Consider the following 21,684-nt stretch of genomic DNA (forward strand, 5'->3'; position numbering starts at 1 on the left):
AACACTAACAAGTGTTATATAACAATGTAACAAGTGATGTATAACAATGTAACAAGTGATGTATAACAATGTAACAAGTGATGTATAACAATGTAACAAGTGATGTATAACAGTGTAACAAGTGATGTATAACAATGTAGCAAGTGATGTATAACAATGTAACAAGTGATGTATAACAGTGTAACAAGTGATGTATAACAATGTAACAAGTGATGTATAACAGTGTAACAAGTGATGTATAACACTGTAACAAGTGATGTATAACAGTGTAACAAGTGATGTATAACAGTGTAACAAGTGATGTATAACAGTGTAACAAGTGATGTATAACAATGTAACAAGTGATGTATAACAGTGTAACAAGTGATGTATAACACTGTAACAAGTGATGTATAACACTGTAACAAGTGATGCATAACAATGTAACAAGTGATGTATAACAATGTAACAAGTGATGTATAACACTGTAACAAGTGATGTATAACAATATAACAAGTGATGTATAACAATGTATCAAGTGATGTATAACACTAACAAGTGATGTATAACACTGTAACAAGTGATGTATAACAATGTAACAAGTGATGTATAACAATGTAACAAGTGATGTATAACACTGTAACAAGTGATGTAGAACACTAACAAGTGATGTATAACAGTGTAACAAGTGATGTAGAACAATGTAACACGTGATGTATAAAATGTAACAAGTGATGTAAAATAATGTTACACGTGATGTATAATATAAAGTTCGAGAGTTAGTGTTTCAGTAAAAACGTGGTCTTACTTTTTTCAATGGTCTCTATGCTAATCTTTATATTTTGTTCATATTTTACCCTCGTTAAAATTTCGTTATTATGTCGGTACTAGGTTTGGGTTTTTTCTAAGAATTTCTTTTCAAACATATATCTTGCTTGAGAATGTTTAGTTTGGTGCAGAAATGGCTAACGCAAGATTATTGTAGATGCGTGCGATAGATGGTCCGTTGACCTCTTGTTTTCCGACAGTGCGCGATAACTATTATTATTATGGTACGTTTATACATCATGGCCATTGTTTGCAGTTTGCTTTCTTATACAAACAGCAAGGGTCTTATCGATGTTCAAAGAAGATGGCGATAATTAACCACGTAAGGATACACACTACCGACAAGATATATATTATAAACATATTATAAACAGGAAATAATGACAAAATGTAAAAGTGGAAATGTTCGCGGCGTGGAAATTTTCGCTCATTTCGCGATCATTAATTTTCCGCGAAAATATCCACACGCGAAAATAATAACACGCGAATATTTCCACATCCAAGACGCAAGTTCCTGCTGTAAACCATGTCGTCCTTGATATGTAACGTTGTCATGGTCGGTCATTTGTCGGAGACATTGCTATACTAATTTAAGTAATTAGTAAAATGATGATATTGCATCTGGTTTAATGTTGATTGATCATTAAACTTTCTTCATATCATGATAATTACGATTGCTTCTACGTTACTGTACATATCAATCGCAAAGCTGGTCGGTCATTGTGTAGCTATAGGCCCCAAAACAGCACACGTTTCAGTTGTGACAAAATAAATAAACTTGCTTGTATTAAAAATGTTAATGTTAAGTATCCGCGTGGTTATATGTTTGATTTGAATCAGAAACTATCGATAGTTAACTGTAATGAATGATCCGTTTAATATATTGAAAATACGAAAGGGCTACTATAGAAATAGGTCTATTTATGTTGGTAAAATTAGGTCAGAACATCAATATAATAATCTTACTTGATGTACATGGCCAATGACATCGCAGCGCGAAAATATACTTTTATCACGATTGAGAACACGAAAATATCCACACCGCGAACAGTTTGGAAGCTGACTAAGCGAAAATTTTAACGCGCGAAAATATCCACTTTTACAGTATAGGACAAAGAAAGTCTAACTCAATGTGGACAAATTAAAACGAATTGGCAAATTACGAACAAAATATCGATTTCGTGGACACATTTGAAAAAGTAAAATGACGACAAGACCAGATGTTCCTGGAAAATAAGCGTCTTCTGCGTTAGAGACGACACCCGCCATATAAATATAGGTCAAGTCCGGGTTATGTCTCATTCTCACAATGAGAACTACGTTGGAGACAACTTAACCACTAGGCATTCTTATCGCAGACGAATTGTATTCCAAATTATTCCCAAAAATAAGAGAGCACTGATACAGGTCGCAAATGGATACAAGAAAAATGCTGGCGCACAGAGGAAGTAACAGGGATTCCGCAGCGTGTTTGATACGAAGACAAGATAAAACCCGCATGCAAACGAAACCATAATTCCTAATTAAAATTCATAAAACAAAGGCAAATATAACACAATATAGATTGGCATGGAGACCCTTGACAGATAATTATAATAAGACCAGGTACTCCGGGATATCAAGCGTCTTCTGATTCATCGAAGACATCCGAAGGCATCCGTAGACATACGTAGACAGCCATATAAATTTTATTGTCAACCAGGTAATACCACATCCTCCATATGATATCCGTGGGAAAACATGCATAGCAACGGCAAAAGAATACTCTATATTTCATAAGGAAATACATATGTGTAATACATTTACACTACTCGATAAGGTCATAATGTCGCCATAAAACTTTCCCAATCCTATTCATGAATATCTAAGTCGCAAAATATTACTCTGCAAAAGGATAAAAGTCCAATATTAATATGCGCAATTTCAATGATTGCATCGACCTCTACTTTTCCCCAGTCACGTACGACACCACAAAGAGTCATGATATACAATATTACATCCAAGAAACAAGAGATCCCAGAGGGATCTTGGCGCCCACCATTGAATGATCTTTATAGGTTCCATGTCAGATTGATCTTTTCCCTACTTTTCCCTTCCTCTAAGTCTTACTTATCTGTGTAAATTCAGAAACAGCCCTCGAGTACTATTCAAACAAGGGGAACCTATATATAGAATTTAAGATTGAGCTATAATGGCTGTCTGTCGGCCATGTTGTTTTCGTATTGGTCCCAGTATGCAAAACTAGGCACTGAGGGGAACCTACATATGAAATTTGAAAAAGATCCCTTCAGTACTTTCACAGAAATAGCGATAACAAACTTCAATTGTCAAAATCCAAGATGGCTGCCTGTCAGCCATGTTGTTTTCTGATTAGTCTCAAAATGCAATATGCATAACTAGGCACTGAGGGGAACCTGCATATGTAATTTCAGAAAGATCCCTTCATTACTTTCTGAGAAATAGCGATAACAAATTTTAATTGTTAAAATCCAAGATGGCTGCCTGTCAGCAATTTTATTTTCCGATTGGTCTCAAAATGCAATATGCATAAGTAGGCACCAAGGGGAACCTCCATATGAAATTTGAGAAAGATCCCTTCAGTTCTTTCACAGAAAAAGCGATAACAAATTTCAATTGTCAAAATCCAAGATGGCTGCCTGTCGGCCATGTTGTTTTCCGATTGGTCTCAAAATGCAATATGCATAACTAAGCACTGAGGGGAACCTGCATATGAAATTTCAGAAAGATCCCTTCATTACTTTCACAGAAATAGCGATAACAAACTTTAATTGTCAGAATCCAAGATGGCTGCCTGTCGGCCATGTTGTTTTCTAATTAGTCTCAAAATGCAAAATGCATAACCAGGAACAAAGAGGAACCTGCATATGAAATTTGAGAAAGATCCCTTCAGTACTTTCTCAGAAATAGCGATAACAAACTTCAATTGTCAAAATCCAAGATGGCTGCCTGTCGGCCATTTTGTTTTCCGATTGGTCCCAAAATGCAATATGCATAACTAGGCACCAAAGGGAACCTATATATGAAATTTGAGAAAGATCCCTTCAGTACTTCCTCAGAAATAGCGATAACAAACTCAAATTGTCAAAATCCAAGATGGTTGCCTGTCGGCCATGTTGTTTTCCGATTGGTCCCAAAATGCAATATGCATAACTAGGCACCAAAGGGAACCTACATATGAAATTTGAGAAAGATCTCTTCAATACTTTCTCAGAAATAGAGATAACAAACTTCAATTGTCAAAATCCAAGATGGCTGCCTGTCGGCCATGTTGTTTTCCGATCGGTCCCAAAATGCAATATGCATAACTAGGCACCAAAGGGAACCTACATATGAAATTTGAGAAAGATCCCTTCAGTACTTCCTCAGAAATAGCGATAACAAACTCCAGTTGTCAAAATCCAAGATGGCTGCCTGTCGGCCATGTTGTTTTCTGATCGGTCCCAAAATGCAATATGCATAATTAGGCACCAAGGGGAACCTACATATGAAATTTGAGAAAGATCTCTTCAATACTTTTTCAGAAATAGAGATAACAAACTTCAATTGTCAAAATCCAAGATGGCTGCCTGTCGGCCATGTTGTTTTCCGATCGGTCCCAAAATGCAATATGCACAACTAGGCACCAAGGGGAACCGACATATGAAATTTGAGAAAGATCCCATCAGTACTTTCTCAGAAATAGCGATAACAAGAATTGTTTACGGACGGAGGGACGGACGGACCACGGACCACGGACGCAGGGCGATTTGAATAGCCCACCATCTGATGATGGTGGGCTAAATATAGCTGAATGTGCTGGAAACTCCGCATCACTATTACTACGGGGCAAACACTCTTTTTTTTCGCTCTGCACTTCTGAAATGCCGTGGCAAAATCGAAAGTATACGACAAAGTACATGTATTTGATTTGTGTTTAAAAAAAAACAACGATAGCCGGTGAAATTCTTAACTTTAGATATTGCAGAGCAATGTGACAGTCAATATAGCATTATGGCGACCTCGAGATCCGTTTGACATACATCGAAGAATCGATTGTTTTTTTTTGTTTTTTTTTATCCACAATATGCCGATGTCCGAGTCTTTTGGCACGATATATTCCAAGACACCAGGAATATTTACCATTAAAGCTCCTACAATGTGACGGATATCAATTCATCGCATTCGTCTTCAACAATATTAGAGGTTTATAAAAATCGGTTTGTTGCTTTTAAGCGCCGTTGTAGTCGGCAAAATAACGTCTGATAATGATCCTTCCGGTAAAAAATATCAATGTCATACTAGTAATGAAACCCGGCTAAATATTTGGCGCTAAATATGACACCTAGACGCCATAAACAAAGGAGGATGCATGCAATGTAGTGTTAGCAGAGAAATAATTTTTTACATTAAGTATTTTTTTCCGTTGTGACCTTCTTAGTAAAGATCAAGATTTGAAGGTTAGGAGGCACTTGCATACGTTAAACATACAATAAACTAAAACAAATCAAAAATGAAATGTCCATTTATTAATTTTTTTCTTGACACTTGCTTTTCTTCAAATTATTTCAGTAAACAACTAGAAACAAATAAGGCATAACACACAAAATCAATATTATATCTTTAAAATCTAGATTGAACACATTGTCCGTTTAAATGCATTACTAAATAACATACATGTAAAAAAAAACGTATAACAACTTATCATCAAAACAGTCCAAACAGCGTACATAACTGTAAAATTGATATTACTTTAGTATATCTACAAAACAAATAGCCAACGCATACGTATATGTATACTGGAGCGTATATACAAAGGAGCATTGGTATTACAAAACTATACTGTACTTAAAAAAAAACAAATTGGTAATTCATGCTTATTATTCATTTAAGGGAAGCAAACTGGCTGTGGATAAATTTTCAAAACACGATAGGAACTATATTGTACAGGAACATTAAACATATTGAGAAACACTCATGTACATGTATCAGGTTCTACGTCAGGAAATCTTCTCAACATGGTCTTCCACAACTCCTATACGTATAAAAGGTCTGCTGCACAGACACACACGGATTACGAATAAAAACATTAAAGAAAACAAGAGGCCCATGGGCCTTAACGGTCACCTGATTTTTGAAATATTTCAGTAAATTTGAATGAAAGAATGAATTTAAAAACAAATAAAACAAATGATAGTCAAAAATGTGATTTCCCTATAACTATAGTAAAGTTTATCCCCTCCCATGGGGCAAACGCGAGACCCCAGGGCTAGGAAATTCACAATAATGGTAAAGCACCTTAAGACCCTTCGATCTGTGAAGAGTATTTAATTCTACCTTAAATGGGCTGTAAGAAGAAGATTTTTAAAATTTCTGTTAATTTGACCCTTTTTGGCCCCTCCCATCAGCCCCTGGGGGTCAGTCAGGGCAAACATGTACATACCAACAAACTGTCATCCCAAGCTGATAATGTTAACGAAGTTAGAATGAATTCCAATAAAAATTCAACAAATAATAGTCAAAAATGTGATTTCCCTATATAAACTATAGTAAAGTTTACCCCCTCCCCAGGGGCAAACATGAGACCCCAGGGTCATGAAATTCACAATTTTGGTAAAGCACCTTAAGATCCTTCCATCTATGAAGAGTATTTGATTCTAACATATCTGAGAGTATAGAGCAGAAGATTTTTGAAATTTTTGTAAATTTTATCCTTTTTGGCCCCGCTCACCAGCCCCTGGGGGTCAACTAGGGCCAACATGTACATACCATCAAACTGTCATCTCATGCTGATAATTTGAACCAAGTTAGAATGAATTCCAATACAAATCCAACAAATAATAGTCAAAAATGTGATTTCCCTATATAAACTATAGTAAAGTTTACCCCCTCCCCAGGGGCAAATGTGAGACCCCAGGGTCATGAAATTCACAATTTTGGTAAAGCACCTTAAGATCCTTCCATCTATGTAGAGTATTTGATTCTAACATATCTGAGAGTAGAGAAGAAGATTTTTGAAATTTTAGTCAATTTGACCCTTTTTGGCCCCACCCACCAGCCCCTGGGGGTCAACTAGAGCCAACATGTACATACCATCAAACTGTCATCCCATGCTGATAATTTGAACCAAGTTAGAATGAATTCCAATAGAAATCCAACAAATAATAGTCAAAAATGTGATTTCCCTATATAAACTATAGCAAAGTTTACCCCCTCCCCAGGGGCAAACGTGAGACCCCAGGGTCATGAAATTCACAATTTTGGTAAAGCACCTTAGGATCCTTCCATCTATGTAGAGTATTTGATTCTACCATATCTGAGAGTAGAGAAGAAGATTTTTGAAATTTTAGTCAATTTGACCCTTTTTGGCCCCGCCCACCAGCCCCTGGGGGTCAACTAGGGCCAAGATGTACATACCATCAAACTGTCATCCCATGCTGATAATTTGATACAAGTTAGAATGAATTCCAATAGAAATCCAACAAATAATAGTCAAAAATGTGATTTCCCTATATAAACTATAGCAAAGTTTACCCCCTCCCCAGGGGCAAACATGAGACCCCAGGGTCATGAAATTCACAATTTTGGTAAAGCACCTTAAGACCCTTCCATCTATGAAGAGTGTTTGATTCCACCTTATCTGAGAGTAGAGAAGAAGATTTTTGAAGTTTTAGTCAATTTGACCCTTTTTGGCCCCGCCCCTCAGGCCCCTGGGGGGTGGGGACCATATAATTCACAATTTTGGTTCACCCTCAGCCATGGAAGCTTCCTGTAAAATTTCATTGAATTTGGTTCAGCAGTTTTTAAGAAGAAGTTGAAAATGTAAATTGTTTACGACGCACGACGGACGACGGACGACGCACGACGCCGGACAAAAGGCGATTGCAATAGGTCAACTGAGACTTCGTCTCAGGTGACCTAAAAACCTGACCAATTCTTAAATCCGTAGAACAAGATTATATTAAATTGCAGAATGAGAATGACCTATTTACTAAATGCTTAGTAGACATTTCTAACATAGCCTGTGACGCGAACTCCGAGACCGACTCCGACTGTTTGGGGGGTCATCTCAAAATGCTCAAACAGCGAATTTTTTTCTTCTCTAATTTTAGCAATGTATTAGCCTACCGTCACATAATAAGATGGTCGCTAATATATATACGTGCTGCATAACAATTGTTTTAATTCACGGAACACATATGACCTGTTATGTTTTGCCATTCGTGATGTTTTCGACGGCCTGCATGGTGATACACAGACAGCAAGCTTACATTGGGCCAACATCGGTAAATCACGTTGGGCCAACGTAATGTTGCTCATCGGCGCAACGTTGGTTCAGCGTGCTGGCCCGACGTTGGTCCAACGTCAAAATGAACACATCCATGTTGGCCCATCGTTGGTCCAACATCAGATTTAAACAATTTATGTTGGCTATACGTTGGCAATATCGGGAAACTTACATTGGACCAACGTTATGGCAAGCCGTTTGGGTTTTTACCTATTGAATACAGATATCTGTATTCAAAATAAAGATATCATTATTAATATAAAAATTAAAGATATCTTTAATTCAAATAGAGATATTTTAAATTTAAATAGAGATATCTTTAATTTAATTAGAGATATCTGTATTTGAATTACAGATATCTCTATTTAAAATACATATATCTCTAATTAAACACGAAATAGAGATATCTCTGATTCAAATACAGATATCTCTAATTCAATTAAAGATATCTTTATTTCAAAAACAGATATCTCTAATTGTTGTAGAAATACAGATATCTTTATTTTAAATACAGATATCTCTGAATTAAAGCGATCTTTATTTGACATGAAATAGAGATATCTGTATTTAACCATTAAATAGGAAAAACGACTGCTCTCATGATTCTCCCTTTTGCGCATGAAGTAAAGCAGTAGTGACGCAAAATGGCGGGAAATGCAGACCGTGTGCTGCTTTCAATGGTACTGCTTATTGCCGCAAGAGTTCGTTCTATTTCCCGTAGAACAGTTGCCATGTTCTGTTCTTTAGGAATCCCCTCCAAGTAGCAAGTTTATCGGTTTAGACCTACATCTCTCATGCATGCATATGGGATCCGGATAGTCCAATTTAATTACAAGCGTTTCGTTAAAACTGATCAGGATTAGGGAGTAATCATTATTTTCTTTGTGTTTCAATATTAATCTTCGCACTGAGCAAACACGTGTAAATACAGATATCTTTAATTCAAATAGAGATATCTGTATTGCAAAGTAATTGCAGATATCTCTAATTCAATTAAAGATATCTCTATTTAGAATAGAGATATCTTTAATTGAATTAGAGATATCTGTATTTGAATTAAAGATATCTGTATTTAAAATGAAGACATCGCTATTTAAACAAAATTAAAGATATATCTATTTAAAATAGGGATATCTTTAATTCAAATGGAGATATCTCTATTTTAAATAAAGATATCTTTAATTGGACAAGAATTAAAGATATATCTTTTTAAAATAAAGATATCTCAATTACAATTAAAGATATCTGTAATTCAAATAGAGATATCTGTAATTTAAAAGGAGATATCTCTATTTTCAGTAGAAATAGAGATATCTGTATTTAAATTAGACATATCTTTATTTAAATAGAGATATCTTCATTTTAAAAAGAGATATCTTGACTTTAATTAAATAGAGATATTGTTCTGTGACCAGATTCTGGATCTCTCACTACTTTGATATTTAGTCTTTAGAGATCTCCCTCAAGAGTTATCGTTCCTGACTATCAATACTTGGAACTCTTTTATTTGTAAGGTACTTTTTGACATACATTGCAACATGTGCTGTTCAGCCAGCTTCGAAAATGATATCTGGTACCCTGGCAAACCAAAATTCTTCACTGTCGGATTGTCGGATTGTCGGATATGAAGGACAATAAAATCTTACTGTCAACGAGACATCATGTGTTCGTCTCTAATTGTGGTGACAGTATAGTGAAGAATTATTGCCACGGATACATCTAGTGAACCATAAATGGCTACATCTGAAGGAGCCCTGCCAGAACGGAGAATGCGTACACTTTCACCTAAGGCCTTTGAGCATTACCAGGAGAAATTAAATAATTATAGAAGGTCAATTGAACAGTGTTGGGATGACATTTGTGATCAAATTAAAGATATACCTTTTTTAGAAAGAAATTATGAAGGCCTGAAGGATTTCCTGTCTAAATTGAGTCAGAGGTGTGAAAAATACAAACTTCTATGTAAAGACTTGACAGAATTTCTCGAAACAACACATACAGAACACAGTCTTCAGCAGAAGGAATTACTTGCGAACAATGTTTGTGCAAACGATAATGTTATACAAGAGAAGTTCTCAATCCTTCATGCCATCATTCAAGACATTAAAAAAAATCAACCTGTGTTAACAGATCAATTGTCTGTCAAATCAGTCGGCTCTAGGAAAAGTAACTCACCTAGGACAGCTTCAATCGCTTCAAGTACTTCAAGTGCTACAAAATCAAGAGCTAAAGCAGAAAAACTAAAAGCACAACTTCAGTATTTACAAAGAGAAGCTGAACTTAAAAAACAGAGAGCAGCTATTGAAGTGGATTTAGAAGTCCTCTCTGCTGAAAAGGAGGCTGCAGCTGCTGAGGCAGAGGCTGATGCTCTAGATGGGTCATATGTTTTGTCAAACTCACAAAGGGGGTCTGTTGCCTCACTTCCTACAGAACAATCAGCGGCACGCACTGAAAGGTACATAAGTGACTTGTTAAACAATGAGGTTCAGGACTCGAAGGTAAAGACTCTCGTTGATCATGATCATACAGGTTTAAATCCTACTGCCCAAACATTTGTCCCGCTCTATCAACCTGAACGTTCTTATCCAGTAGTACCTCCACCTCCAGTCACAGCAACGGAAATCACTAAATTACTTTTAAAGAAAGACTTACTGTTTGCAAGCCTAACACCGTTCAATGATATGCCTGAAACATATCAATCCTGGAAGTATAGCTTCAAGTCTAAGATGAGTGAACTATCAGTTACTGCCTTAGAGGAAATGGATCTTCTCACCAAATGGGCTGGACCAGGATCAAAGGAACAAGTAATCAATATGCGGTCAGCATATTTCAGTGATCCCAGTCAAGGAATACAGGAAATTTGGGCAAGACTCGACGAGAGATATGGTGCCCCAGAAAGCATTGAAGCCTCACTAAAGAAAAAACTGGAACTTCTTCCCAGGCTGTCAAACAAAGACACAAAGAAGTTATATGAGCTTTCTGACATTTTATTAGAAATAAAAGCTGTGAAATCTGACCCAAGATATAGTTCACTGTTGGCGTACTTTGATTCTTCAACTGGTGTTACTCCTGTAGTCAACAAATTGCCACACTACCTTCAGGAAAAGTGGACAATGGCAGCTCATAGGTACATGGAGAGAAACAATGTGAGTTATCCGCCCTTTGTACATTTCTGTGAGTTTATTCGGGAACAGAGTAAAATCAGGAACAACCCCAGTTTTCAGTATGCTGCCTCACCAAACTCTACTGTGAATGTTTCTACACAAAATCAGAGGGATCCTAAGCAGAAAGTCCACACAAGAAAAACATCCTCAACCTTAAACGAGCCTTCAGAAACATCGGATAAAATCATCAGAGATATTACTGAGTTCTGTCCTCTCCACAACATGACGCATTCATTTCTCAAATGTAAGAAGTTCAGCTCTAAACCTATAGATGTACGGAGGAAGTTTCTTCAGGAAAGAAATCTTTGTTTCCGGTGTTGTTCTCCTGCACATCAACGTCATAACTGCAAAACAGTTGTTAAATGTGAGGAATGTGACAGTGATAAACATGTGACAATAATGCATTACAATGCTCATAACCAAAATGTAAAGACAGCCTGTACTCAAGTGTGTGGTGGGAAGTTTAGAGGAAGGTCATGTGCCAAGGTCGTTCCAGTGATGGTTTATCATAAAGATAATCCAGGTCATGCTATAAAGACTTATGCCCTTATCGATGACCAGAGTAACAAGACTCTTGCCTCTTCAACATTCTTCGACAATTTCGCTGGTGCTTGTGAGTTTCCAGAAATTCAGTATTCACTGTCATCTTGCTCAGGTGTTAGTGACACATCGGGTAGGCGAGCAGAAGGTTTTATCATACAGAGTGTAGATGCCACAGCTAAACATGACTTGCCGGTAATTACAGAGTGCAATCAGATCCCTGATGAAAAGGAAGAAATTCCAACCCCGGACGTCGCTTACAATCACCCACATCTTAGGGATATAGCCAGTGCTATTCAGGAGTTTGACTCAAATTGTCTCATCACTCTACTCATAGGAAGGGACTTAGTGGAAGCTCACCATGTCCACGATCAAAGAATTGGTCCGAAGGGTGCTCCCTATGCTCAAAAACTTAGTTTGGGATGGGTGATCATCGGAGAAACCTGCCTGGGGCGTGTTCACCGTCCAGATTCCAATGTATCTGTGTATAAAACTCGTATCTTGAGTGATGGACGTCCGTCATCATTACCTCCCTGCTGTAACGCGTTCACTCTACGTCTTGAGCCTATGAGAGGATCTGGTAGAAAAGAACCCTACGACTTGTTCGAGAAAGGTCCAGACAGTGAAAAACTTGGAATGTCCATTGAAGATGGTCTGTTTATGAAGTTAATGGAGTCAGAGTTCAAAAGGGACGCGGAAGGTAATCTAACTGCACCGCTACCATTCCGGTCACCACGGCAACGATTACCTAACAATAGAGGACAAGCCTTAAAAAGAGCCAAGATACTTCACGCCAGTTTGGAAAGAAATCCTGTGAAGAAGGACCACTTTACCACCTTCATGGAAGGGATCATCAAAAATGGACATGCGGAAGTTGCTGGTACACTAGACCCACAGGCGGAGTGTTGGTACCTTCCACTTTTTGGTGTATACCATCCTAAGAAAAAGGATAAAATCCGTGGTGTATTTGACTCATCTGCGGTGTACGAAGGAGTATCCCTCAACAATGTCCTCCTCAAAGGACCTGACCTCACAAACAGCCTGATTGGCGTTTTGATGAGATTCCGACAGGGAGCTGTTGCCATAAGCGGTGACATTGAAAGCATGTTTTATTGCTTTTCTGTGCTCAAAGACCACCAGGACTTCTTGAGGTTTTTTTGGTATAAGGATAATGATCCTTCAAAACAGCTCATTGAATACCGTATGCGTAAACATGTATTTGGTAATCGACCCTCACCAGCTGTTGCTAACTTTGGGTTAAGGAAGGTTGTGGAGGATGCCTCAGATGACATAAGGGAATTTGTACAAAGGAACTTTTATGTTGATGATGGATTGACATCCTGTGATGACGTAGATTCAGCAGTGTCTTTGATGAAAAGAACACAACAGACTCTCAGTGCAAATGGCAAGATCAGGTTGCATAAAATTGCGTCAAATAATCAAGAGGTCCTTGATGCTTTCAACTCTGAGGATATAGCAAAAGACATAAGTGGTATAGATATACAGCAAGAACAAATTCCTCTCCAGAGAAGTTTAGGTATCCAGTGGGACCTCCGGAATGACTCGTTCACCTTTCTGATAGACTTTGAGGATAAACCTTACACAAGACGAGGAGTTTTGGCTACTATAAACAGCTTATACGACCCATTAGGCTTTGCCGCACCAGTCACTATAAAAGGGAAGGTGTTGCTACGTAATATGATGTCCTCTACCACCGACTGGGATGAGGCTCTATCTACAGATTTCAAATCAGATTGGGAAATGTGGCAGCGGAGCTTACGTGACCTGGAATCTGTGAAAATTCCCAGAGCCTACAATGTCATCAGAAAGGAGGAGGTTGTGGAACGAGGCTTTCACGTCTTTTGTGATGCATCAGAAAATGCTGTAGCTGCTGTCGCATACCTTAGGGTAAAAAATGCTGAAAACAATATCCACGTTGGATTTGTACTAGGGAAAACCAGAGTAGCTCCAAAACAGGGCCATACCATACCTCGCCTGGAGTTATGCGCCGCGTCGTTAGCCATAGAAGTAGCGGAAATAGTGTCTCAGGAACTAGACATACCTCCTAAGAGCATCACCTATTACACTGATAGTAAAGTGGTACTTGGCTACCTCAACAACAAAACAAGAAGGTTCTACGTATACGTCACCAATCGCGTTGAAAGGATTTTGAAGTTCTCTGAACCTCACCAGTGGCATTATGTACGTACCAGTGACAACCCAGCAGATCATGGAACCCGCTTTGTTCCATCAGCTTTACTAGCGGATTGCTCCTGGATTATGGGACCTGAGCTTCTCTTCTCCAATCTGCTGGAGCGTGAGAATTCCATCCAATTTAATCTCATTGATCCTCAACAGGACAAAGAAGTACGGCCTGAACAGATCTGTACAAAGAAGTCCAGCCTAGTTGATGTACCGAGACAGAAAACATGGCTTACTGCTGAAAAAATTGAAAGGTTCTCTTCATTGTCTAGTATTGTACGAGCCATATCGTTTCTTCAAAACTTTGCTGCTGGATCGCAGTCTAACAGTACAAACAACAAGCATGCAGAAACTCTCATTATACGCCAGGTACAAAAGGATATCTACGGCAAAGACTTAGAGTGTCTTGTCAAAGGAAGACCTCTTAACCGTGACAGCTCCCTGCTTTCTCTATCACCAGTTCTTAACAGGGACAATCTGTTATGTGTTGGAGGGAGATTGAAGAGAGCAGACATTCCTGTTCAAATGAAAAGTCCCATTTTGATACCTGGGAAACACCATCTCGCCACCTTGCTTGTTCGCCATTATCATGAGAAAGTATGTCACCAAGGACGTCACCTAACAGAAGGTGCTGTACGAGAAGCAGGCTATTGGGTTACAGGTGGGAAGCGTCTCATCTCATCCATCATCCACTCTTGTGTTACATGCCGTAAGTCCAGGGGTAAGCTTGGAGTTCAAAAGATGTCTGACCTACCTACAGAGAGACTCGAACCAGGACCTCCATTTACCTCGGTTGGTGTAGACTGCTTTGGACCATGGCAGATAGTCACACGAAAGACAAGAGGCGGTCAGGCAAATAGCAAGAGATGGGCAGTCCTATTTACCTGTCTTACTTCAAGGGCGGTGCACATTGAAGTAATAGAGGAGATGAGCACTTCATCTTTCATTAATGCCCTTCGCCGGTTCATATCCATCAGAGGAAAGGTAAAAATTTTCAGGTCTGACAGGGGCACCAACTTTGTTGGATCTATGGAAAAGTTAGGTGGAATCAACGTGGAAAATGATGCTGTCAGGAAATTTCTCCTCGAGGATGGCTGTAAATGGATCTTCAATCCCCCGCATGCCTCCCATATGGGGGGTGTGTGGGAACGAATGATCGGGGTTGCCAGAAGAATCCTGGATGCTTTACTACTTGATAGTAGACGGGGAGTTCTCACTCATGAAGTTCTTACTACCTTTCTCGCCGAAGTGACAGCGATTGTCAATTCACGACCACTGGTACCACTGAGTTCTGATCCTTAAGATCCCTATCCTCTCAGTCCATCTCTCATCCTAACTCACAAGAGTGATTCAATCACTGATATCGTCATTACAGCTGACATTAGAAACATGTATAGAGCCCAATGGAAGATGGTTCAGTGTTTATCTGATATGTTCTGGAAAAAATGGAGGATGGAATTCCTACAAAGTTTACAAGAACGACGAAAATGGAACAAAGATCAGAGGAACATTCGTGTTTCAGATGTTGTCTTGTTAAGAGACAAGATGTGCGCCCGTAACTACTGGCCGATGGGCATTATTACTGAAGTGTTTCCCAGTGAGGATGGCAAAATTCGTACAGCAGAGGTTCGTGTGATGTCACCTAAAGGAACACCATCCAACTACACTCGTCCTATTAGCGAACTGGTCCTTTTACTGGAGACTGATAATGAGTGACACTTGGTATTTAATGTGTGGTTCACATTAGGTATATTTGAACTTTGAAGTCCAAAATGACAATCAGTATTTAGATTTTTCACCTTTGGCTTTGACATGTACTTAATTTTGTTATATGTTTTTTGTGATATCTAGGCAAGATATCAGGAGGGGAGTGTTCTGTGACCAGATTCTGGATCTCTCACTACTTTGATATTTAGTCTTTAGAGATCTCCCTCAAGAGTTATCGTTCCTGACTATCAATACTTGGAACTCTTTTATTTGTAAGGTACTTTTTGACATACATTGCAACATGTGCTGTTCAGCCAGCTTCGAAAATGATACCTGGTACCCTGGCAAACCAAAATGTAGGTTTATTGAATAACTGCATAATAACGATAAATATGTAACACTGTAATATAAGTTATTAGCAACCTGTTCATAAACAATATAGGTTGTAAGTCTAGCAACCTGTTCATAAACTATATAATGTCCCGTGCGGAAAGCATGGTCTGATATTTTGTGTATTTTTAGAATTTGGCGCCGTAACTGGGTCAGATTGTTTACGTTTTGATACACAGTGTGACAGTTGGGCATTCTAGTCCTAAATATTGTATGTGTTGATACACTGTCATTGATTATAATGTTTATAATATAAACTAGTCATATCTATATTTCTAGTCGATAAGTCTAGCCATTTTGTCAGTATAGTTGTTATAGCACATCAGTGTTTATTATAATGCTATCGGGTATGTTAGCAAACAGCATTTTAACCATTTTATTGTATACTACAGTCGCCCAGTAGAATACATGCATGCCCCATATTTATTTTTGGTTTGTTTGCTCGACCCTTTGCTCGGTCCTACATTTCTACATGTGTTGCTGTATTTCAGACATTTATATTTATGGGTCATGTTAATTGCTACTAGATTGAGGGCTAATTGTTGTTATTTGCTTATCAAGGGAAATAACTCTTAGCTAACTTGGGTTTTTGTGTATAAAGATGCATATGTGTAGTTACTACAATTATGGTAATGATGCATGTAAATTAATTTGACTAGTGCTGATATTGTGTTATATATATAATTTCAGTCTTCACTGTCGGATTGTCGGATATGAAGGACAATAAAATCTTACTGTCAACGAGACATCATGTGTTCGTCTCTAATTGTGGTGACAGTATAGATATCTTCATTTCAAAATGTAAAAACCCAAACGGCTTGCCATACAACGTAAATTCTAATTTTTTTACTAACCGTAGGTCTAAACATGGCGATGGATTTCCCGGATACTTGTGTGATACTTGGCGACAATGTTTATCCATTTACTTCACCCAACAGAAGACAACAGATTTTGAGAAGAAACGTTAGGCAGAGTCGAAAATGCCGAAAATTTAACAACATTTTGAATAGTTACAGAGTCAGAGTGGAGCATGCCCTCCGAGAAATGAAATGAAATTACCACGTAATCGGAACGCTGTGGAACGGTGCATTTATTTAAGATAGGGACATTAAGGCCAACGGTCTATGTCCATCAGAACCATATGAGTTATCATACAAATCTTATTATGATTTTCAGTAATATATAAAAAGTTGAGTGATAATGTATTGCACCTCTTGCTCACCATAGAATCTCAGGTGAGTCAAGGACATGTACCCCTCGGGCCGTCTTCAAAATTATATTAACAATAACACGTGTGGTGAAAGTAAATAAAGTGAATACAATATGAAAAAATATCTTTATGTGTTGAAATGTATCTGTCGATTTAGTTATTATTTATTTTTTCATGATCGAACGAAATATGACAATCCTATAGTATTCGGTATTTTAGCATTTTGAGATGACCCCTCAAATAGTCGGTGTCGGTCTCGTCTGAGGCTATGTTAGAAATGTCTAGTAAAAACACTGAAATGGCATCTGGCTAGTCAGGCTGTGAAAAATTCAATTCTTGGTGATTTCCTCAAAGGATTGACAATACAAACAAGCATCTACCATGTAAACCTTCCATTAGTTCTTTGGGAATTAAGCTAGCATATGCCATCTGTACTTAACTAGGAACATCAACCTTTTTGATTTGCATTGTATTTGGTGACACTCCTGCACAACATATCAAATAACAGACGAGCACAATGTATGTATGTAAAGCACTACACATTTAATAAGTAATTTCAATCACGCGCCTATGCATCATTCGCGATTTTGTATTTGGTTCATATTCACACAAATGCATCACAACATCAAGTTCTATTCGGCCTTGAATCAATGTTAAATGGCGCACTTGGCCAAATTCAAAATGAAAAAGCTCTTGCAAAAGGTAGCTCATGAACCCCCTGCCAAAGATATGTGTTATTGACGAGGGGCGGGGATATATCTGTGATGCGAGATCCTATTCATGTGCTTTTATTATTTGATAACTTTAACATATAACACTTTGGATATACAATCCTACATTACTTCAAAATATCACTTTAGACATACAATCCTTCATAACTTCACATAGCACTAAAGGCATACTAGTCATACATAAGTTCAACATATAACACTTTAGACATATAATCCTACATTACTTCAATATAACACTTTAGACATATAATCCTACATTACTTCAATATATAGCACATAAGACATCCTAGTTAACTTCAGATAGCACTATAGGTATACTAGTCATGCACACCTTCAACATAGCCCTTTAGACATGATAATAGTTGTACATAATCCTACATGATTTTAGTTTTACATAGCGGTAATATAATAATCTAGACATAATAGGTTACATAGCTCCTACATAGCACATACTTATCATACACATTAGTACAACATCACCGTTATTATAAACTTAACGTGACAGCATTATACCATTGTAGATTGACATAACGATTCCAAGGACAGCAAACTAAATATAGAGTGCTTTTAACAAACAGGTAAATATAAAACCAAGAAGAAAACCAGAATGGTGGGGTTATAACAGCTAGTTCCAACACAGGGACTTGTCACAAATATATAAATAATAAATACATATATACGGACCTTGATTTGGTTATTCGTGCCAAATACCTGTGCTTCTAAAGGTTATTATCACTGCGTTGTTCTAACAATGATCGGGCATGTGAAGATATGTAAAGAAATGAAAATGTGTTTTTTACAAAAAAAAATGTCTTTCGAAAAAACCAACCTAAGCTTTTGACAGCACCACATAACAATGTATCCTACATAATCTGTTGAAGTTGCACGTCACATTCCCAACCATTCATCAAAATCCACTCTACATAAGAACTTTTTTATATCAACTGGGATAGTCAGAGGTCAGAGAGAGTCAGCATTTTGTTTATCTTACTGAGATTGAAATATAAAAAAATATGTATTTTGCAATGTAAGATTTCGTTGCTTTTAAGTAGGTCTTATTGAAACAATGGATTTTAATTTCTTTTTGTCACATGTTTTAATCAGTCAATATTTTCCATTTCTTTTCAGATTATCATTTACATTAGGTACACCGGTAAGAATAATTATATTCTTCATGCATGGCATTAGATGAACACAGAGTTCAATACTTTGAGAAATACTGATTAATGGTTTTATCACTTCACAAGCTTCTTCATGATAGATATACTCGATCCTCTGTAGCCAGACCCAAAGTGATTCCTGTAATTAAGAGTATTCACAATATGAATCTCTGTTTACTCAGAGAATATGTGTGAGTTGTTTTTAATTTCATTTACTTCAGCAATCATTTTTATAACAATAATTTTTATTATTTTTTTATTATGCTATCAAATACCCCTATTACATTATGAATATGTAGGATTGGCACACCAGAAAAAACAGTATTTTTTAATTATGTTCTAGAATATCCTTACTAGTCATGCGTGCACAATACAATATTTGTCTTTTTTATCATGCTCTTGAATATCCTTAATAGACATGCGAGTACGATACAATATTTGTCTTTTTTTTTTATTATGCTATGGAATATTCTTACTAGGAATACCTGCACAGTACGATTTTTTGCGTTTTCATTAGGCTATTGAATATCCTTAATTACTAGATATGCGTGCACAATATGAAACTTATCTTTTTAATTAGAATATTGAGCATCCTTTCTAGATATACGTTCACACAACGAAGTTTATCTTTTTATTTATGCTATAGAATATTCCTAGTATTCATACTCGCAACAACACTAAATTTGTCTTTTTAGTTTTATTATTCTTTCTACATATTTGATATCCTAAAAACTAGTTCATTTTAATTACCTCAATAAAAATTCCTACTGGGTAAACATTGTAAACACAAAAATTGTCTTTTTAAGTTATTGAATTTACTTGCTGTGAAAAGTTTGCGACGTTTTAATTATGTAATTAAATATTCCTATTACTTTGATAATACATTTATTACGTATGTTAAATATATTTCGTGGCCGACGCTTTTTGAGCTAACCAGAACCACTATACAAAGCATACAATCGCGATCCCCATCCTATAACTATGCTACATTTGTGTGTATTCTCTATTACAAAACCGTTCAAGGCAGATTACTCTGATTATTCCTCTTAGCAAATTCACAATGTGAAATAATAATTACATACCAGTGGTTTAGATAGTGGAACAATTTGTAGAGTTCTAGTCTGTCGGAGTAACCTGGCTGTTTCGGTAGTATTTTGAAATAGGACTGGAAGAAACGCTCGCTGAATCCACCGAACATTTGAGCAATGGCAAGATCATATTCTGAATGTCCATAAAAACTAGCAGGATCGAACACAACTGCAATAAACCAAATTATTTTCATGATTAAAAGGTAAGTAAGATCTAATAAGTTTACTCTTTTTTATTGAAAAAATTAATTATCATTGTAGGTAGTGCAAGCATGCTCTCCCCTCTCACAGAAATAAATTCATTATGAATTTCTAGAATTCCCCGATGCTAATAAAAAAAAAAATTAAGGCGTACAATAGGTTATTTTGTTTTTATTCTGTTTAAGCAGGGGTGCCAAATTCTAGAGATGTGAGGGTCTCCCTCCAAGAAATTGTTTAAAGTGGGGGATTCAGCATGTCAACATTGTGTTGATGCTGCTTTAATCAATTTCATTATCCATTAATTAAAACTTTAATAACAAGAGGCCCAGAGGGCCTGTATCGCTCACCTGGATTTCATGAGATATTAAACAAGAATGATGATTAAGTATATTTGTTACTGGTATTGCTATGTCAATATATCATAGGCATTTTATATGGGTACGTGAGGTTTTTATGCCAAAAATGCATTAATCCATGAAATGAAATTGACTTTTGGTGCAACCCCGGATGCTTACCACAAAAATGTGAGCGATATCCATTGCTTAGTTTCAGAAAAGAAGTTGTTTAAACTAATTGACCCCTTTTGACCCCACCCTCTGCACCCCGGGGTCAGTTCCTTCCGTTATAAAATTTTGAATCTCTACCCAAAAGGATGCTACCAGTCAAATATGAGCTGTTTCATAGAAGAAGTTGTTCATATGAATTTAGCAAAATTGACCCTTTTTTGCCCCACCCCTAAGCCCCCTGGGGGGGTCAACCCCAAAATTTGTACAATTTTGAATCCCTGCCCCATGACCATGCTACCATACAAATGTGAGTGATATCTGTTGCTTACTTTCAGAGAAGAAGTTGTTTATATCAATTCTGCCAATATGACCCCTTTTGGCCCTGCCTCTTAACTCCCCTGGGGTCAGCTCTGTCATTTATACAGTTTTGAATCCCTACCCCAGGGGTTGTACCATGCAAATATGAACGATATCCATAGCTTAGTTTCAGAGAAGAAGTTGTTCATATTAATTTAGCCAGATTGACCTCTTTTGGCCCCGCCCCTCAGGCCCAAGGTAGGTCGGCCCCACCATTTGTACAATTTTGAATCCTGGCCCCAAAGGGATGCTCACAGTCAAATATGAACAATATCTGTTGCTTGGTTTCATAGAAGAAATTGTTCATATCAATTTAGCCAAATTGACCACTTTTGG

General features: G+C 37.2%; 1 protein-coding gene and 1 long non-coding RNA gene across 2 annotated transcripts; one reads left to right on the plus strand and one right to left on the minus strand.

The window, feature by feature from the left end:
• The first annotated feature begins 9,825 nt into the window (after window positions 1-9,825).
• LOC117321153 lies at window positions 9,826-15,300 on the plus strand. Its single transcript, XM_033875622.1, has one exon. It carries the CDS (start codon window positions 9,826-9,828, stop codon window positions 15,298-15,300), a length of 5,475 nt encoding a protein of 1,824 aa, XP_033731513.1.
• Window positions 15,301-17,827: 2,527 nt separating this feature from the next.
• Window positions 17,828-20,456, minus strand: LOC117321154. Its single transcript, XR_004531226.1, has 2 exons — window positions 20,279-20,456; window positions 17,828-19,335 (listed from the first exon to the last, which is right to left on the minus strand). It is a non-coding gene; the product is annotated as an uncharacterized LOC117321154 (long non-coding RNA).
• Between the last annotated feature and the right edge of the window lie 1,228 nt (window positions 20,457-21,684).

The sequence above is a fragment of the Pecten maximus genome, unplaced genomic scaffold (genome assembly GCF_902652985.1).
Source record: "Pecten maximus unplaced genomic scaffold, xPecMax1.1, whole genome shotgun sequence".
NCBI classification, from domain to species: domain Eukaryota; kingdom Metazoa; phylum Mollusca; class Bivalvia; order Pectinida; family Pectinidae; genus Pecten; species Pecten maximus.